Source organism: Nycticebus coucang, chromosome 22, assembly GCF_027406575.1.
Source record: "Nycticebus coucang isolate mNycCou1 chromosome 22, mNycCou1.pri, whole genome shotgun sequence".
Taxonomy (NCBI): domain Eukaryota; kingdom Metazoa; phylum Chordata; class Mammalia; order Primates; family Lorisidae; genus Nycticebus; species Nycticebus coucang.
In genome coordinates, this window is record NC_069801.1 from 11,182,409 (window position 1) to 11,198,421 (window position 16,013).

A 16,013-nucleotide genomic window follows, 5' to 3' on the forward strand; every position below is an offset into this window, starting at 1 on the left:
CGGGGAGTGTCAGGAAGAGGAAGAGCGCGGCCGGCGGCGGTGCGCAGAGCCGCGAGCAGGGGCCCGGCCGAGGCGAGCGCCGCGCGGGCCACCATGGCCACGGACGAGCTGGCCACCAAGCTGAGCCGGCGGCTGCAGATGGAGGGCGAGGGCGGCGGCGACGTGGCGGAGCAGCCCGGGGTGAACGGGGCGGCGGCGGCGGCGACCGGGGCGCCCGACGAGGCGCTTGGCAGCGCGGACGAGGAGCTGAGCGCCAAGCTGCAGCGGCGCGCCGACCTCAACCAGGGCATCGGCGAGCCCCAGTCGCCCAGCCGGCGCGTCTTCAACCCCTACACCGAGTTCAAGGAGTTCTCCAGGAAGCAGATCAAGGACATGGAGAAGATGTTCAAGCAGTGAGTGCCCGCCCGCCCCGCGACCCGGCCTCGGGCCCCGAACCCCCTGATTCCGGGATCCCGCGCCGCCCCAGGACCCTTTCCGCCAGCTAAGCGCCCCCAACCCCGATACACCAGGGTTAGGACCCCGCGGCCCCTTGCAGATCGAGACCCACCACCCCACCACGCATTAAGGGTCTGGAGTCCCCGCCCCTGGCACGCGACTTATATTTGTGGCGGTGCGCCCCCCGCTCGGTACACCACAGGCGTGCACAGGGAGTGGAGGAACCCCGCCGTTCCTCCCAGGTAACTGGCAGCCCCAGCGAGTTCTACCGCCACCACCACCGCCACACAGCTGTCGAGGACCTGCGCCCAGCTGGTGACGCTTCCCCAATAGCGCATACACTGAGACTGGGGACCCAGGACCCTCCCTTCTCCCCTAGCCCAGCTACTGGCGTCCCCCCCACACACACACCCTGGTCAAAGACACCCACTCCTGCTGCCTTTCAGCAGTGACCATTACCTGTGCCCCATGCCAACCACACTCCTTTCTTTGGGGTGTTTTTATTTTCTTTGCTTGTCTCAGATCCTCCTCAAGGTGAGTCCTGGGCCGGGACACCCTCCCACTTCCCTCTAGTTATTCTAAATAGCAAACTGGGGGCAAACACCAGCCCAGACCCCACCAGGACCCAAAGCCTTGACCCACAGTGGTCTCCCTAGGGAAGGACCCCTGGATCCCTGTCTCCCACTCTGCAGGCATATAAACCTCCCTCCCCCCATCCCTGCAGGCCTGAGTCCCCTCTGGCCTCAGAAGTCTGACCTCCTTTTCTTGCCCATACCACCCCCCTGCAGTCACTGTTCCTCTGCTTTCTGTCAGAAGCCCTATCTCTTCACCCTTGGGACCTCTGATGCCTGCACACGCACCCCCTCCAGCCAGAAGGGGTCCCTCCCTCTGACTTGCCCAGTTACTCCCACCCCTACCCTCTGTTCAGTATGATTCCACATGCTGTGCCCTCGCAGGGTCAAATAGGTTCCCCCAGGCCTATGGGTCACCCCTCCAAAAATAACAGACTTACCAGCTGGACCCCACTAGAGAGAGAGGGCTCCAGCTCCCCTTCTGGTCCACCACTGGTTCCTACCCTGTTGGCACTGAGATGGTTGGCCACACTCTCTCTTAGCCGTGTTGTGCCCAGGGGCTGAAGGTGCCCAGTCCCCTCCCTCTGGTACCCTCCCCACCTCTTGTTTCCCAGCCCTCTGCCTGGCCCTGGCTCCTGGGGAGGTGCTGGTCTGGTGTGGATCCAGAAGAGAATAGAACCATCCTAAGGCTCACTCTTGGGTGGGGGAGTGGGGAAGTCCAGCCCAAGGCCAAGAGAGGGGTGTGACAAGTCTGGCGCCACCTTGGCTGGACAGGAGGTTGGGGACAGGCCGAGGGTGTTAGCCTCAGGCACACACAGCTGTCAATGCCCAGGCATGAAGCAGGAAGCCCAAGGAGGGACATTGTGCAACCCCACAGCTTAAGAAAGACTCTTTCTCACTTCTCACCACCTGCTACAGCTTCTGCATTTGGCCCCAATACAGGAGAAGAGGTATTTAGTTTTCAGCCCGGGTGACCCGGGGTTTCCCAAGGGTCAGTCCCTGCCCCCATCTCCCCTAGACCTGTGGGGAAGCCCCAGGGCACTAAGGAGCCCACCTCTTTGCCTCCAGGGTCTTGGTTAGGGTTTTTCCAAAGTTTCCTCCTAGCCAAAGACTGACAAGGTTGGCAGATCGGGGATTCCAAGAATAGCTGGAAAGTGGCCTGGATCTGTCTGGAACTTCCTTGTAGAGTTTGCCCTGTGGGGAAGTACAGAGGTGATTCTAACAGGACAGAGATCCCTGGGTTGATAGTGCTGGGACATGAAGGAGCTTATGATGTCCTCCCAACAGCCCCATGACTTAGCACTCTTCTTCCCACCATCCCGCAAGTAGAGAAATTAAGTAACTTACAAAAACCACATAGCTAGAAAATTGTAGAGTCAGGATTCAAACCCAGGTGTGTGCCTCCAAAATCCATGTTCTTCCCATCTGGGTTTCCTGTCACAGACAATCTGCCTTCACGTTAGAAAACACACTCCAGCACCCCCTTCCTCGTTCACAGTGGATTTTGCACCTCACATACCTACCACCAGCCCACGTTTCTTCTTTCCCCCAGAGCCCTCCCTATGGGCTTCCACAGCATCCCTACCTGTCTCCCCAGCCAAAAAAAAGGTAGAGCTATTTTGGGAGAACCCAGGCACCCCAGAGCAGGACTTAGGAGATTGCAGTTTGCTTGGAAGGGGCACACAGCTGGGGACCAGGCTGAAAGCTGCCTTTGCACAGCGCTCTCACTTTGCAGAGGCTGTTTTGGTGCTAGTTTGACAAGGAGTATTTGGATGGAGAATGGGGAAGGGAGCTACAACCCTCCGGCCACCTCTTGCACCAGCACTGCTTGCTGGGCTGCTGCAGAGGGCAGACAGGAAGGGGCCAGGAAGCTGGACTTCTAGGGATAAGGAAGTGCCGCCTGCCGGGGGCCCGGGTGAGGGTGACAAGCTGCAGATTTTGTATTCAAGGAAACAAGGCTTTACTGTGCCAGCTGAGCCCAGCCCTGCTGAGTCCCGGCTGTGAACAGCCAACAGACAGGCTCTCATGGAGGACAAAACCCCTATTCTGCTTCCGCTGTCCAAGTGGGCCTGTAGCCTCCTGGGTCCAAGCAGGGCCCTGGGATCATAGCCAGAGCTCTGCTGAGAGCAGAGGACAGGGCCAAGGGAGTCTATCCTGTAGGGAAGCCACTCACTAGAGCAGAGTGCAGGAGCCTGGGAGGCCACACAGAGGACTGAGAGCTGGCCTTTTCTTGTTAACTGGGAACTAGGAAGCTGGGTGTCCATCCTAGCCTGCTGGCCCTCCCTAGGCCTCAGTCTGCCCATCTGTGAAAGGGGCAGGCTATATGCGAGGATTCCCAGAGGTCTTCCAACTCTGATCTTCTTATATCTGAGGAGTCCTAAGCCCTTTGGGATGGCAGAACTGCCTTCCAGGGTCTCCTGGTGCACTGAGAATGGAGGGGAGATAGACCAGCTCCTGCCATCACTGATCTCACACTTCTGACTGTGCACTTCCTCCTGGGAGAGACCTCGGAGGTTGACTCCAGCCCCTTGCCCCACTTTACAGAAGAGGAAACCAAGACCCAGGAAGATGTAGGGACTTCCTCAGGGTCACAGGGAGGTTTACAGTAGCCCAACCACAGCATCCTCGTACAATGGAGATCATCGTTCCTACTTCTCAGGGTGGGGCTCAGAGGTGGTGACACGCATAGTGCTGTGGCCCAGTGCCTGGCACAAGAAGTGGCAAGTCGTGGAGCCTAGCCTTGGTGCCTCCTCCCATGTGGCCTCAGGCTGTGTCCATCACCTCTGAGCTCCCGCCTCTCTGCCCATCCATCCAGGACTGTTAGGAACCTTCCAATCAGAGGGAGTAGTGGAGTGGCCCCAGAGGGCCTCCAGGGTGACAGCAGCCCTGATGGGGCTCTGGAGAGTTTTGTAAGCTGAGACCTGCCAGAAAGGTAGGCAGCCATGGAATCTGAGGAAGATGCCCTAGTTCCACGCCTTGCTCAGCCTTGCCGGCCCTGTCCCTACCTTTGTCCCCAGCCACTTCATCTCGTGACCTTGCGTCAGCAAGGCAGGCTTCCCTATCCTTCTGGCTGGCTCTTGCCTTCACAAGCTCCTGAGGCCTCCCGCCTTCCCCTGCCTTCCCATCTACCTGTTCTGCCCCCAGGGTATCTCTTCAGACTCTTGTCATTCAGGGTACCTCTCCCAGTAGTCCTTCCAAGAGGCAGTCTGGCGGGGCCTTGGGAGTCTGCAGCCCTGGGTTTGAATCCCAGCTGTGGGCCATGGAGTACATCACAGAAACCTTCTGAGCCTCCATTCCCCACCCTGGAACAGGATGATAGTGGGACCCACCCCATAGGGTTGTTGTACAATGCTTAGCCCAGCATTAGGCACAGAGTGAGTAGTTAGTGAGTTAGGATCCTATACGCCCTCTCTTGGCCCTAGCAGAGGCCTGGCGGTAAGGTGGGGGCTGGCATGAAGGGTGGCCCACAGAAGCACTGGCTGCCTCCGCATACCCCCAGTGGAGCCTCCAGGCCTGCCAGGCTTTGGGACAGAGTGACAAGAACCAATGTGACAATCCTCCTGCTGAACAGCCACTCTGATTGACAGCTACATATGGCTTTGGTAAATAACAGAAATGGAGAAATGAATCCATAATCACCTAATGATGTGGAAGGCAGGTGTTGGGGGTGGGGGGAGGAAGAGCAAACAGCAGTTCCAGAGGAACGCAAGGCTGGAACTCACTGCCCAGCTGGGTGACTGCGGGCAGGGCACTCACCTTCTCTGAAGCCTGTAACCTGTAGCTAAAGGAACTACCTGGGGTAAAGGTGTGAGGATTGGGTGTAAAAAGCCCTACGCCTTTGCCATCACAGTGTCTGTTCTGTGGGCTGTTTTCATGAGAGATGATGTTTTTTTTGTTGTTGTTGCAGTTTGGCCGGGGCTGGGTTTGAACCTGCCACCCTCGGCATATGGGGCCGGCGCCCTACTCACTGAGCCACAGGCACCGCCCGAGAGATGATGTTTTTGAAAAATACAAGACCCACTCATGATCATTTACCCAAAAGATATTTTAAGTTTTCACTACAACCAAGTTCCAGAGACTTAAATGAAGAATCGGGTTCCTGCCCTCAAGAGGCTTAAAATCTCATATACGGCAGGGATATGTAGGGGGCTGGAGTGGAGAGGAGGGACTCCCTCCAAACTAGCAACAGAAAGTTCCTTTATTTCCACCACAAAGACTGAAAGCTCTCGGGACACGGTGTTGACACACTCTGCTCAGCCAGCCCCTTGCCTCCGTGCCCCGTCCTTGCTAAATGGAGCCAGTGTGTATTATTTAGGGAATTGAATTTAATCCTCACATCAGCACACTGAGGTGATTACTGTCATTAACTCCTTTTGACAGATGAGGAAACTGAGGCTCAAGGAGATTGAGTCACTTGTCTAGTAAGCGGCAGTGGTGGGATTAGAACCAAGTCTTCCTGCTGGGAGTCTCGAGGCCAAGTCAGATTGTGTTTATAACTAGGGAGCCTTAGGAGGAACTCCCCCCGACCCATGACAGGTCGAGGAGTTGGGTCCTTCCCCTGTAGCACAGAGAGCCTGGCTGTCTAGGGGGTAGGTACCCAGTAGCCCCAGGGAGGGCATTTCCCAACCTCAGCCCACTTTGTCTGTTCCTCCACCTCCCACCCCCCAACCCCAAATCTGAGTCACTTCTCCTAGGCCCACGTGGACTTTTGGTTCCCTTTTGGCTCACAGCTTCCTGCCTTCTTTGGTCTGTTCTTCATTCTCGCCAGGGCCTGGCTTCAGCTGTAAGAGTCCAGGCTCAGGGACCAGAGGGCCCTGCTGCCTTCCCGCCAGGCCAGCCCAGCCTGGAGAGGTGGAGTCCCTTTGCAGCCTCAGCAGGGATAGTCCTACACCCTCTTGCAGCTAAGTTCCCTCTGACTGCCGAGCAGCCTTCTCCTTGGCTAACTTCTGCTTTTCAAGGACAGCAGAGAAGCAGGTTCAGTGCCAGACGGATATGGCTAGGCCCCACAGGTTTCTGAGCCTTCAGGAGGCTTTTCCTGGCACCTGTTACACTCATCTGATTACAAGGACCACCATCTGCTGCCCCATTCCAGGCATGTTCCCTCCTGTTCAGTTCTTTCTTAACATCCTGCAAGATTATCAGCACCCATTTTACAGATAAGGAGACCAAGTCTCAGAGGGTTTACATGCCTTGTCTGAAGTTACACAGCTAGCCAGGGCAGAGGCAGGATTTGAACCCTTACAGCGGCCCACGTGTCAGTAGAAGGTGTTAGAAATGCAGATGTCCAGGCTCCACCCCAGACACTGAAGTCTAAATCACACAAGGCCACCACACAGCGGTGTCCCCTCCACTTGCCAGGGTTGGCCTCAGGCAGGTTACTTAGTTTGTCTGAGCTGGCTATGAGGAATGGAGTTAAGATTAAGTGAAGTTATGAACACTGGGTTATATTAGGCATTCGATAAATGTTCTTTATAATCACTTCCAAAGTAATTATTATTATTAAGGACGGGAAGGAGGCAGGGCCGGGGAGCCAGTCGGAGACTTCACAAGTGGAGGGAGCTGCCCCTCGGCAGCTGGCGCTTAGTGCAAGTTTATTGAGGTTAGGATTGCCCCAACCCCTGACAGCCCCCAGTGTGATCCCCCCACCGCTGAAGAGCCCTGGGCACCACACATTTGTGTTCTCCCCACCACCACCGCCAACTTGGCTGACACAAGGCCCTGGATCAAGTGTGAGATCCCACAGATAGGTCTGGTGAAAGTGGGGATGCTGGGCCTTCCCCGCATGAGTCAGGCAGTCTAAGGAGGGGGCACACAGGAACTGGCCCAGCTGAATCCAAACCCAGGTGGGCCTGGAGGGCTCGGGAGCCCGTAAACACCCTCCTGTCCAGCTGTCTGTCCTCCTGGGCCCCACACACCTGGAGGGACTGTCAGCAAAGGCCTGGGCTAGGAGTCAGTCAAAATTAGGGTCACCTGTGCTCCCGCCCTCCCCTGTGCAGTGGCTGTAATGACTCTGCTTCCTTCTGCCATCAGGTAGGCGTGGAGGACACACACAGAGCAACTTCCCAATGGTTCCAAAGCCAAGATGAGCTGCCTAAGGGAAGCAGTGAGCTTCCTCAGAGGTATTCAAGACACCAGATAGAACTGTGCAGGAATTTGACCCTCAGAAAGAGCTAAATGAGATGACCTGAAATATCCCTGTCAACCCTGAAGTTCCCTGAGATGTCCAGCCAGGGATGGGGATATAGCATAGTCATTGAGAGCTCTTGTATCTGATCAGACCTTGTTCAAACCCCAGCGACACCTATAACAAGTCACTGCCTCTCTGAGCCTCGTCCTCTTCGCCTGTTGCATAGGGATGTTTGTGCCTGCTGCGTGGCTCTCTTGTGAGGAGTTGATGCAAAACGTATGGCATAGTGCCTGGCACACAGTCAGTGTGCAGCAAGGAGTGCCCAGTAATGATAATATTGTTAAGAATCAGGGACGGGCCTTGGGTACAAGGCCGGGCACTGATACTACACGCCGTTGCACCAGGCGCTGCCCACTCCTCAGTCCTGGTTATCAGAGCTCAGGGTGGGGAAGCAGCCAGCTGGGTGGGACCGTGCTCAACCCTGGGTGGCAGCCGGCCACTCCACTTTCAAGTGGGGAATAGGAGGAGATTTTGTCACCAGCATCCAGGGTAGCAACTGCTGAGCCCTCCCTGGTAAGAACTATTCAGGGGGAGGCGGGTAGGAATGTGGGCTCAGTGCCAGGCCCTGCAGCCTCCCTCCGGTGCTGGAGAAGAGTGCTGAGCTCCCAGCCCAGGTGCTTTGCTGCTTGCTTGCCCTGCTGAACGGAATTGGTCTTGCCAAGATCTTTCCAAGCCGATCTCCCAGCTCAGCCTCCCCCAGCTGTGCAAGTTTGAGAATGTGGGACCCTCCATGAGCCTGGGAAGAAGAGGGAAACCAGAAGGGAAACTTCTAGCTGTTGGGATCCTGCAGTCTGCCAGCTGTGTGACCCAGGTTTGGTCACTGCCCACCCACTCTGGACCCCAATTTCCCTATGTAATATGAAGCAGGTAGACCAGGCTATCTGGATGGATCTTGTGGGCTGACTTCTCTGTAACTGGATTCTCTGAACCTCCTGCAACCTCAGTTCCAGCTCAGAGAAAGGGCAGATGGATGGGAGGGCCTCCCCTGCCAGGCAGATGCCTGTTTCCAGAAGTTCCATCTTAGAACTCCCTCACATTGCCATACATTCCCCCACGGCCAGCACAGTGACAGTCTCCTCCTCTTGTCACTCCCCTCTCCCCCTCCAGAGGAGGAAAAGAAGCTCAGGATGCTGGGCCTTTGAATTGGGCCTAGCAAAGGAGAAGTGGGATTTCAGAGGAGGGGGAGATGCTGGAGGGACCCCCTCGGTCATCTGGTTCACCCCTCCCTCCAGGCCAAGCCACAACAAGGCTCTCCTCCCAGCCTTGTACCATCAGGACTAGTGCCTATGGGAGCAGCTGGTGCTTATTGTACCATTATTCCTAGTATCATCACCAATTTTATATCGTACATGTAAAGTACTCAACATAATATCTGGCACAGAGAAACTTCTTGATATAACAGCTGCCATTAATAACAGGTTTTGTGCACCTGGTATATATTATGGATTTTATATCCATAATGTCATTTACTCTTTAATAATCTTAAGGGTATGGGGCTGCACCTGTGGCTCAGTGAGTAGGGCGCCGGCCCCACAGACCAGAGGTGGCAGGTTCAAACCCAGCGCCTGCCAAAAACTGTAAAAAATAATAATAATCTTAAGGCTGGGTGCCCATAGCTCAGTGGTTAGGGCGCCAACCACATGCACCTGGGCTGGTGGGTTCGAACTCGGCCCCAGCCTGCTAAACAAAAAGTAATAATCTTAAGGGTAGATATTAACAATGATATTACATGGTTATCATTATGAAAGTGTGTTTTAAGTGGTTACTGTGGGCTAGGCTCTGTGCTAAGGGTCTGCTTATATCGACTCTTTCAATCCTCACCTCGGTCCTGAGATGAGTTCTTTGATCTCCATGGTGTACATGGGGAAATTGAAGTCTGTGGGATTAGATGACACTCCTGTGGTCAAACAGCCAGCAGGTGGCAGAACTCGGTTTGGACCCAGGTCAGTCTCAGCAGAGTTGATGTCAGCACAAACCTTCAAAAACATCTTCAATCAGGTCAACCCAGAATCTGGCTGCTCCCCTGCCTCAGACCATGTCAGAGCCCAGGGCACATGGTGGATAGCTGTTCCCCAAGAGTCTCTCACGAGTCGCCTCTGGGGGTCCCATCTCCTACTCCAGCACCTGGCTTCTCCCTCTGTCACCTGCCCTTGTTATTGATTCATTGGCACTGTGGCCAGCTCCTATATTGTCCCCTGGGGTCCAGAGCTGCCTGGGATAGAGCGCAGCCCCAGTAATTGATTGGTCTTTGATTGATATGGGCAGTGGTTCAAACCACAGTTCGAGCTGTGGCCCAGCCAGACCTTTGAGCTGCCAGAGACAGAGGGATCCAGAACCCAAGTTTTTGTCCAAGTTTGGATACTTTACCTGCACTTCCTCTGAGCTGCCCCTGGCTTCAGGGGAAATCTGTCTTTTTGAGCAGTAAATAAAGCTGGGGTTCAGAGTAGCAGACAGAATGGCAGAGGGGGGAGGGCAGAGCTGGGGCCTGAACCCTCCTTCGGTAATCGGGACTGGCCAGAATTGCCGAGGACTTGGGTGGTAATAAGAACGTGCATGGCGTGTGCTGGGAGTTTAGTGAAGGTAATTAAGTATCATTTTAGGGGTGGCAGCTGTTTCCTGTGCCCAGCACTTCGCTGAGTGCTTAGCATGGATGAGCTCGGGCAGTCCTCACAGTGACTCTGTAAGAGAGGCACTGTAACATCAGGGTCTCTCAGCCTGGGCACTTGTGGCATTTGGGGAGATCATTCTCTGCAGCGGGGACTGCCCTGTGTACGTTAAGATGTAAATCAGCTTCCCTAACCTCTACCCACTAGATGTCAAACAGTCCCCTCCCTGAATGTGACAACTATAATGTCTCCAGACTTCCCCAAATGTGCCCTGGGGACACACGCACCCACACACACACTTAGAACTGCATTTGGTGGGCGGCCAACCCAGGCAGTGTGACCCCAGACCCCTGACACATCATCACTGACCTTCACTGGAGCCCAGGTTCAGAAAGTGGCAAGGCCTTCGCTTTCCTGTGGGGCACTGAGGAGGGCAGCCTGTAAGACTTAGGAAGGACTGACCCATCAGCAGGCTCCTCTGCACAGGGCTGCAGTCACTAGTGGCCACCCAGCTTCTCCCCACCTGGGGAACAGCTCCAGAGATGGGCCCCTGCAGCCCCAGGTGGATGCTGAACCATGGGACTTTTGGCCTGCCTGCTTCCCTGAGTTCCACACCCTCTAACCCCCCACAGTGGCCACCATCGAAAGGAATGGCTGGCTCATCTGCCCTAAGCCCAGCCCCCACCCTGTGATGGCAAAAAAGGCCTCAGGACCCTGTGTTCCCTCCAGGGCTCTCAAGACCCATCTTTCCTGTGCTGTGCGGCTTCCAGCCACTGACTCACTTGCTCGTGAACTATTTATACCCCTCGCACAAATGCTCCCTTCAGCGCTCCAGGCAGACGTCTGCCTTCTGCCACAGCCCAGGACACGTCGGGGAGGGGCTGGGCAGAGAGCAAATGAGTGGGTTTATGAGCCCGACAGACCTGGGGTGGGAACCTAGTTCCTTCCTTACAGCTGTGTGACCTTGGGCAGGTCGCTTCACCTCTCTGAGCCTCTATTGTAAAATAAGGTTATTACAAGGATTAAAATAAAGTTCCCAGCACAAAGACAGATTTCAGCAAGAAGTTGCAATTGGATGTTCAAAGGCATAACTAGAGAGGGGCAGAGGGTGCTGAGAGGAGGCACAGGAATGAGACGTGTGTTCATGTAGCATCTCAAGGCCCTGGAACATAGATGTCTGAAAACCTGGTCACGGTGCTGTCACCAACACTGTCATTCAGCCAGCTCGAGGCCTTGGGGGCTGCACAAGGGTTTTTTAGATACAGAAGAGCCTATTTTACCAACCCTGAGACAACTGTCCCCAGCTGTCCCAGGACACAGGCAGAGCAGGCCTGTGGTCAACCTGATAAAGAAGGTTTGTCTGGGTTGTGCAAACAATGCCCTTGCCCACCAGCCAGTGTGCTCCAGGCAACAGTGACACCTCCCCAATTAGGGGATGGGCCTAGAGGTCAGTCCAGAGGGACATTTAGACTCTGCCTTGCACCCCATCCCCCATCCCAACTCTGCTAGGCCATTCGTTGGTGGTTGACTCTGTAGGGCAAAGGCATGTCATCAGCTGTTGGGCCGGATCGCCACCACTCCCTGCACGCTCTTCCCTGAACATACCCCAAACCTCCTCCTGTGACCCCTGACCCTACTTTCTACCTCCCCTCTGGGCCATGCGCTCAACAAAGGCAAGACCCTGTTTCAGATATCCCTTCATTCATTTATGTATTATTTATCCACTCAACATTTTTTGGGTACCTACTGTGTGCTCTTTATCCTGCCTCCCAGTACCTACCATACGCTGGGAGTGTGAAGTAGGCGCCCCAGGATGGAGGGTGCTCAGTGAGAAGGGGCATTTTCTACACGGAAAGAGGCTGCCTTCTGCATCACACCCACTGTTCCCGTGCTTCTCAACTGGGAATGATTTTGCCATTCGGGAGACATTTGGGGATGTGTGGGAAACATTTTTTGCTGTCACAACTCAGCGGGATGCTACTTTATAAACATCTACAATGCACAGGACAGTCCCCCACCCCCATGCACACAGCAAGGAATTATCCTGCCCAAAATGTTGGTGCTCTGAATTTGAGAAACCCTGCCCTTGCCTGCAAGGCTCTGCCACCTAGGGTGGAGCTGAGATGTTCCCCCAGGTGCCTGTGAAGATGCTGGTAAGCAGGCCAGTCCTGGAGATGGTCAGCGAGTGCTGACCTCACAACTAGACCTACACTCCCTGGAGACTGTAAATTCCTTCTCGCTGCTTGTCCACATCATGTTCAGTCAGGAAGGCTGGGGTTTCAGTTTCCTTGTGCTGCAGACTTGGCCAAAAGTCAGCTCTGTTCAAGATGTAGGAGGCTGCCAGGCCACATGGTGAGTTCCTCATCATCAGAGGCAACCAAGCAGGAGTGGAGCCACATACCAGAACTGTACCTGGGCTCAGGTCCCTTCTCACTGTGACAGGATGACATGGCTATGGGGAAGTGCCCTCTGAGCCCCCAGATTCCTGGCACTCAGGTTTGTGGCCACTCTGTATGGTCAGGTGTGACTTGTGCCAAGATGTCCTTAGGCCTCTCTCTTCGTACCCACAGGTATGACGCTGGGCGGGATGGCTTCATTGACCTGATGGAACTAAAGCTCATGATGGAGAAACTGGGGGCCCCCCAGACACACCTGGGCCTGAAAAACATGATCAAGGAGGTGGATGAGGACTTTGACAGCAAGCTTAGCTTCCGGGAGGTAAGCCCTGGCCCCAGCCCCACTCCCCAGCAGGGGCTACACCTGAGAACATGGTGGCCAGGGAGAGACTAACACTGCTTTGTCATTGAATGACCCTGTCATTGAGCAGCGGCTGTGAATGCCTTGTGTTTGGCTGGGTGAAGCTTCAGAGGGCCTTGCACAGAGGGACAGACACCAAAGGGGAACCTAACACAGGGATAGAGAGTTCCAGGCACTGTGCTGGTGACCTCACGCCTGGGATCTCAGTCTGAGACGGGAGCTGTGGGCAGGCCTGTTTGGTGAGGAGGACGTGAAGGCTGAAAGCAGCACAGGGTTCGAGGCAGGCCTGAGAGAGCCAGCAGGAAGGAGGCAGGGAACGAGAGAGGTGGCAGGGGCCAGTAGACGAGATGAGTGGCTGGAAGGGAGGTGTGGGCAATACAGGGTAACAGTTTGGAGTCAAAGGACACAGGTTCAAATCTTTTGGTACTTCCCTGTACCAAGATTTTAGGCAAGTCTTTTACTGCTGCTGAGCCTTCCTCATTCTGCAATATGGACTCAATCCTAGTACGTTTAGGACTCAGTATATGGCATGTAGAGCAGATTTGTTTGAGGACCAGTGGGTGAGAGAGAAAAGAGGTCATGGCCACGTTGTTGGGAGTTGGGTGTAGATGAGGACTGTAGTAACCCAGTATCCTGGGCAGCCGAGTCACCTAGCCCCCCATTGTACAGATGGGCAAACCAAGGCCCAGAGAGGGAGTGGCACAGGAGCACTGAGGGGTGGCCTGGGTGTGGCTGGGGACTTGGGCTCCTTTCCCTCCCTCCTCACGTCGTGTGCCTGTCTCCGCCACAGTTCCTCCTCATCTTCCGCAAGGCAGCTGCCGGGGAGCTGCAGGAGGACAGCGGGCTCTGCGTGCTGGCCCGCCTCTCTGAGATTGACGTCTCCAGTGAGGGTGTCAAAGGGGCCAAGAGCTTCTTCGAAGCCAAGGTGAGGAGCCCAAGGGTTACCCTAACCCTAGCTCAAAGATAAAGTACCTTAAGTCTGCTCAATGGTTAACATGTCACCATGTCCCCTTCCTGTCCCTGCCAAGGCTGCCGACAGAGGTGGGGAATTTTTCTCTGCTGGGCTGAGTAACACCCACCGCACCCCTGGCTCTGTCCCCTCTGGTCCAGGCTGTGATCCCTCCCAGCCATCTCTTTCTCATCTGCCAAAGGGATTGGCAAGGGGTGTGTACTCTTAAAGAGGGGACAGGGACATTGAACTGCCCCCATCCTAACACAGCAAGTGCTACCCCAAAGGACCATGGCAGAGAAAGGTGAGGGTCTGGGAGACAGCAGCACACACAGAAATAGGAGGGGCTCCCCAGGGGTCTCAGAGATACCACCCCAGCCTGGAGGAAGAATGCACAACACCACCCCTGTCAGCACATGGCTTAGGTGGAGGAGACAGGAATGGTCTAGTGGCTCCTGGGTCCTGCCTACCCAGGGACCCAGGGCACCTACCTTTCCTTATTTCATGTTAAGCTAAGAATATTCCTTCCAGAGGCCACCTCTGCCTCGGTCTGGCCTTCCAAGCATGGATGAAACATTTTGGGGTTCATCAATGGAATGGGGTATGCTGGTGGACTCTCCAGATAGGAAACAGGGTATAGCATCAGGAGCCCCACTCACAGACCCCTGGCTCTGCACAGGCTCTGAATATATGTTATCTCTCCAGTCCTCCCACGGAGTCCCTGAGGTCAGAGTTAGGAAGCACCAGGTTCTAAGTGGAGAAACTGAGGCTCCAAGAGGTGAATGAATGCCTGGCCCAGGGCCAGGGCTGATGAGACTGAGCTGTACATGTTGCCTGGTGGGACAAGCCTGAGCCAGGAGGGTCCTCAGGGCAGAAGACACAGCACCAAAGCCTCCTACCCCCGGTTCGCTCTGACCCCTCACCCCAATGTCCCCACAGGTCCACGCCATCAATGAGTCCACCCGCTTTGAGGAGGAGATCAAGGCGGAGCAGGAGGAGAGGAAGAAGCAGGCAGAGGAGATGAAGCAGCGGAAGGCCGCCTTCAAGGAGCTGCAGTCCACCTTCAAGTAGCAGGGCCGTGGCCAACCGCCCTACCAGGCCCCAGTGCCCAGGCCTGAGAGCAAGGGCGGGTGCATGGGAGGCTGAGCCTGAATCCTTGCCCTGTCTCACGGGACCACTACTAAACTAAAAACGTCTGTGAAAGGGGCCACTTGAGAGCTCCCCCTGCTCCCTCCCACTGTTCCTGAGGCCACCACACCAGCACCGGCTCCCTGCCCGGCCCTCCCTGGCGGTCCCTACAGCTCTCCCACCCCAGCTGCCCTGCTGCCTGTTTCTCTGCACTGCTCCAGCCCTGCTCTGCCCTCCACACACACCCCTCCATGCCCAGGGGCCACCTGCCCTCAGCTAGCAGGCTGCACTGCTGCCTCTCAGAGATGGAAAGAACTGTGGCCACCCCATGGAGTGGGATGTGAGGGGCCCCTTCCCTAGAACCTTTTCTCCCACCTCTGCCTCCTCTGTCTGCTGGGGGCGGGGGGGAGGGGGGTCTGTGTCAGTGAAGGGAACACTGCATGCTGACATGGAGACTCCAGGTCTCTGGGGCCCAGCCAGGCAAGGTGAGGGGCAGCTGTGCCCATCTACCTCACAGGCCCACCCTCTGCCAAGCGTGCCATGCGATCATGGCAAGGAAGGCTCCAGAGGCAGAGACCTGGAAGCCCCCAGAATACCCTGAGGAGCGCAGGGGGCTCTGCAGAAAGTGGGGTGGGAGGAGGATTTGGCACCTTCATAGGGGAGGAAGCCAGCGCTTCATCTTACTTCTCCTAGAAGGGTCCAAGAAGTGCTTTATGTGTGTTTGCATGCCCTGGGCAGAGGGGAGGGGCCCCTGCTCAGCCCTCCTACACATTCCTTCCCCAGTGATGTCACCACCTTGTCACCAGCAATGGTATCTGCCTGCCATGCCCTCCCCAAGGAGGCAAGGGGACCCACCCCCCCATGCCACCGGTCCGGTTCTGCCGCAGCACATGTGTCCATGTGCTTGCTCACCTGTTTGTGTGTGTGTGTGTGTGTGTGTGTGTGTGTGTGTGTGTGTCCATTGCTGTGTCGTGAAGCTGTGACCATCACCCAGTCCAAACCAGTGCATGGCCCTCGAGGCCACAGTTATGCAACTTTCAGTGTGTGTCATAACAGCATCACTGCTTTTTAAACTCAATAACTCTTTATTTTAGTAAAATGCCCCAGGAGCCCACGAAGCTCTGGTGGACTTGCAGAGGTTTTATTTTTTTGGCCTTAGAATCTGCAGGACTTAGAAGGTACCGAGCCCAGCACGGCAGCCTTGGCCCTGGATTGCGTTTGCCTTAGCAGATATGTTTATACAGATAAATATAAAATTTTCTTTTGGCTTTTGCTATTTTTTTTTCCCTTCTCACCTTACCCGCCCCCCCAAAAAAAGCTACTTCTTCATTCAGTGGTACGATTATTTTTTTTAACTAAAACAAGATAAAATTCTATAT

At 55.4% G+C, this 16,013-nt stretch overlaps 2 protein-coding genes across 2 annotated transcripts in view; both read left to right on the forward strand.

Moving 5' to 3' along the window:
• EFHD2 (EF-hand domain family member D2) lies at window positions 1-16,010 on the forward strand. The gene is made up of 4 exons (XM_053575342.1): window positions 1-392; window positions 12,371-12,518; window positions 13,348-13,482; window positions 14,446-16,010. The coding sequence occupies exons 1-4, from the start codon at window positions 94-96 to the stop codon at window positions 14,575-14,577; spliced, it is 714 nt and encodes a 237-aa protein (XP_053431317.1). The 5' UTR covers window positions 1-93; the 3' UTR covers window positions 14,578-16,010.
• The window catches only part of CTRC (chymotrypsin C), a 14,891-nt gene continuing 14,060 nt past the window's right edge, over window positions 15,183-16,013 (forward strand). Inside the window, exon 1 of the mRNA XM_053575530.1 lies at window positions 15,183-15,259. Coding sequence (XP_053431505.1) covers window positions 15,183-15,259 — 77 coding nt within the window. The remainder of the gene's footprint in view (window positions 15,260-16,013) is intronic.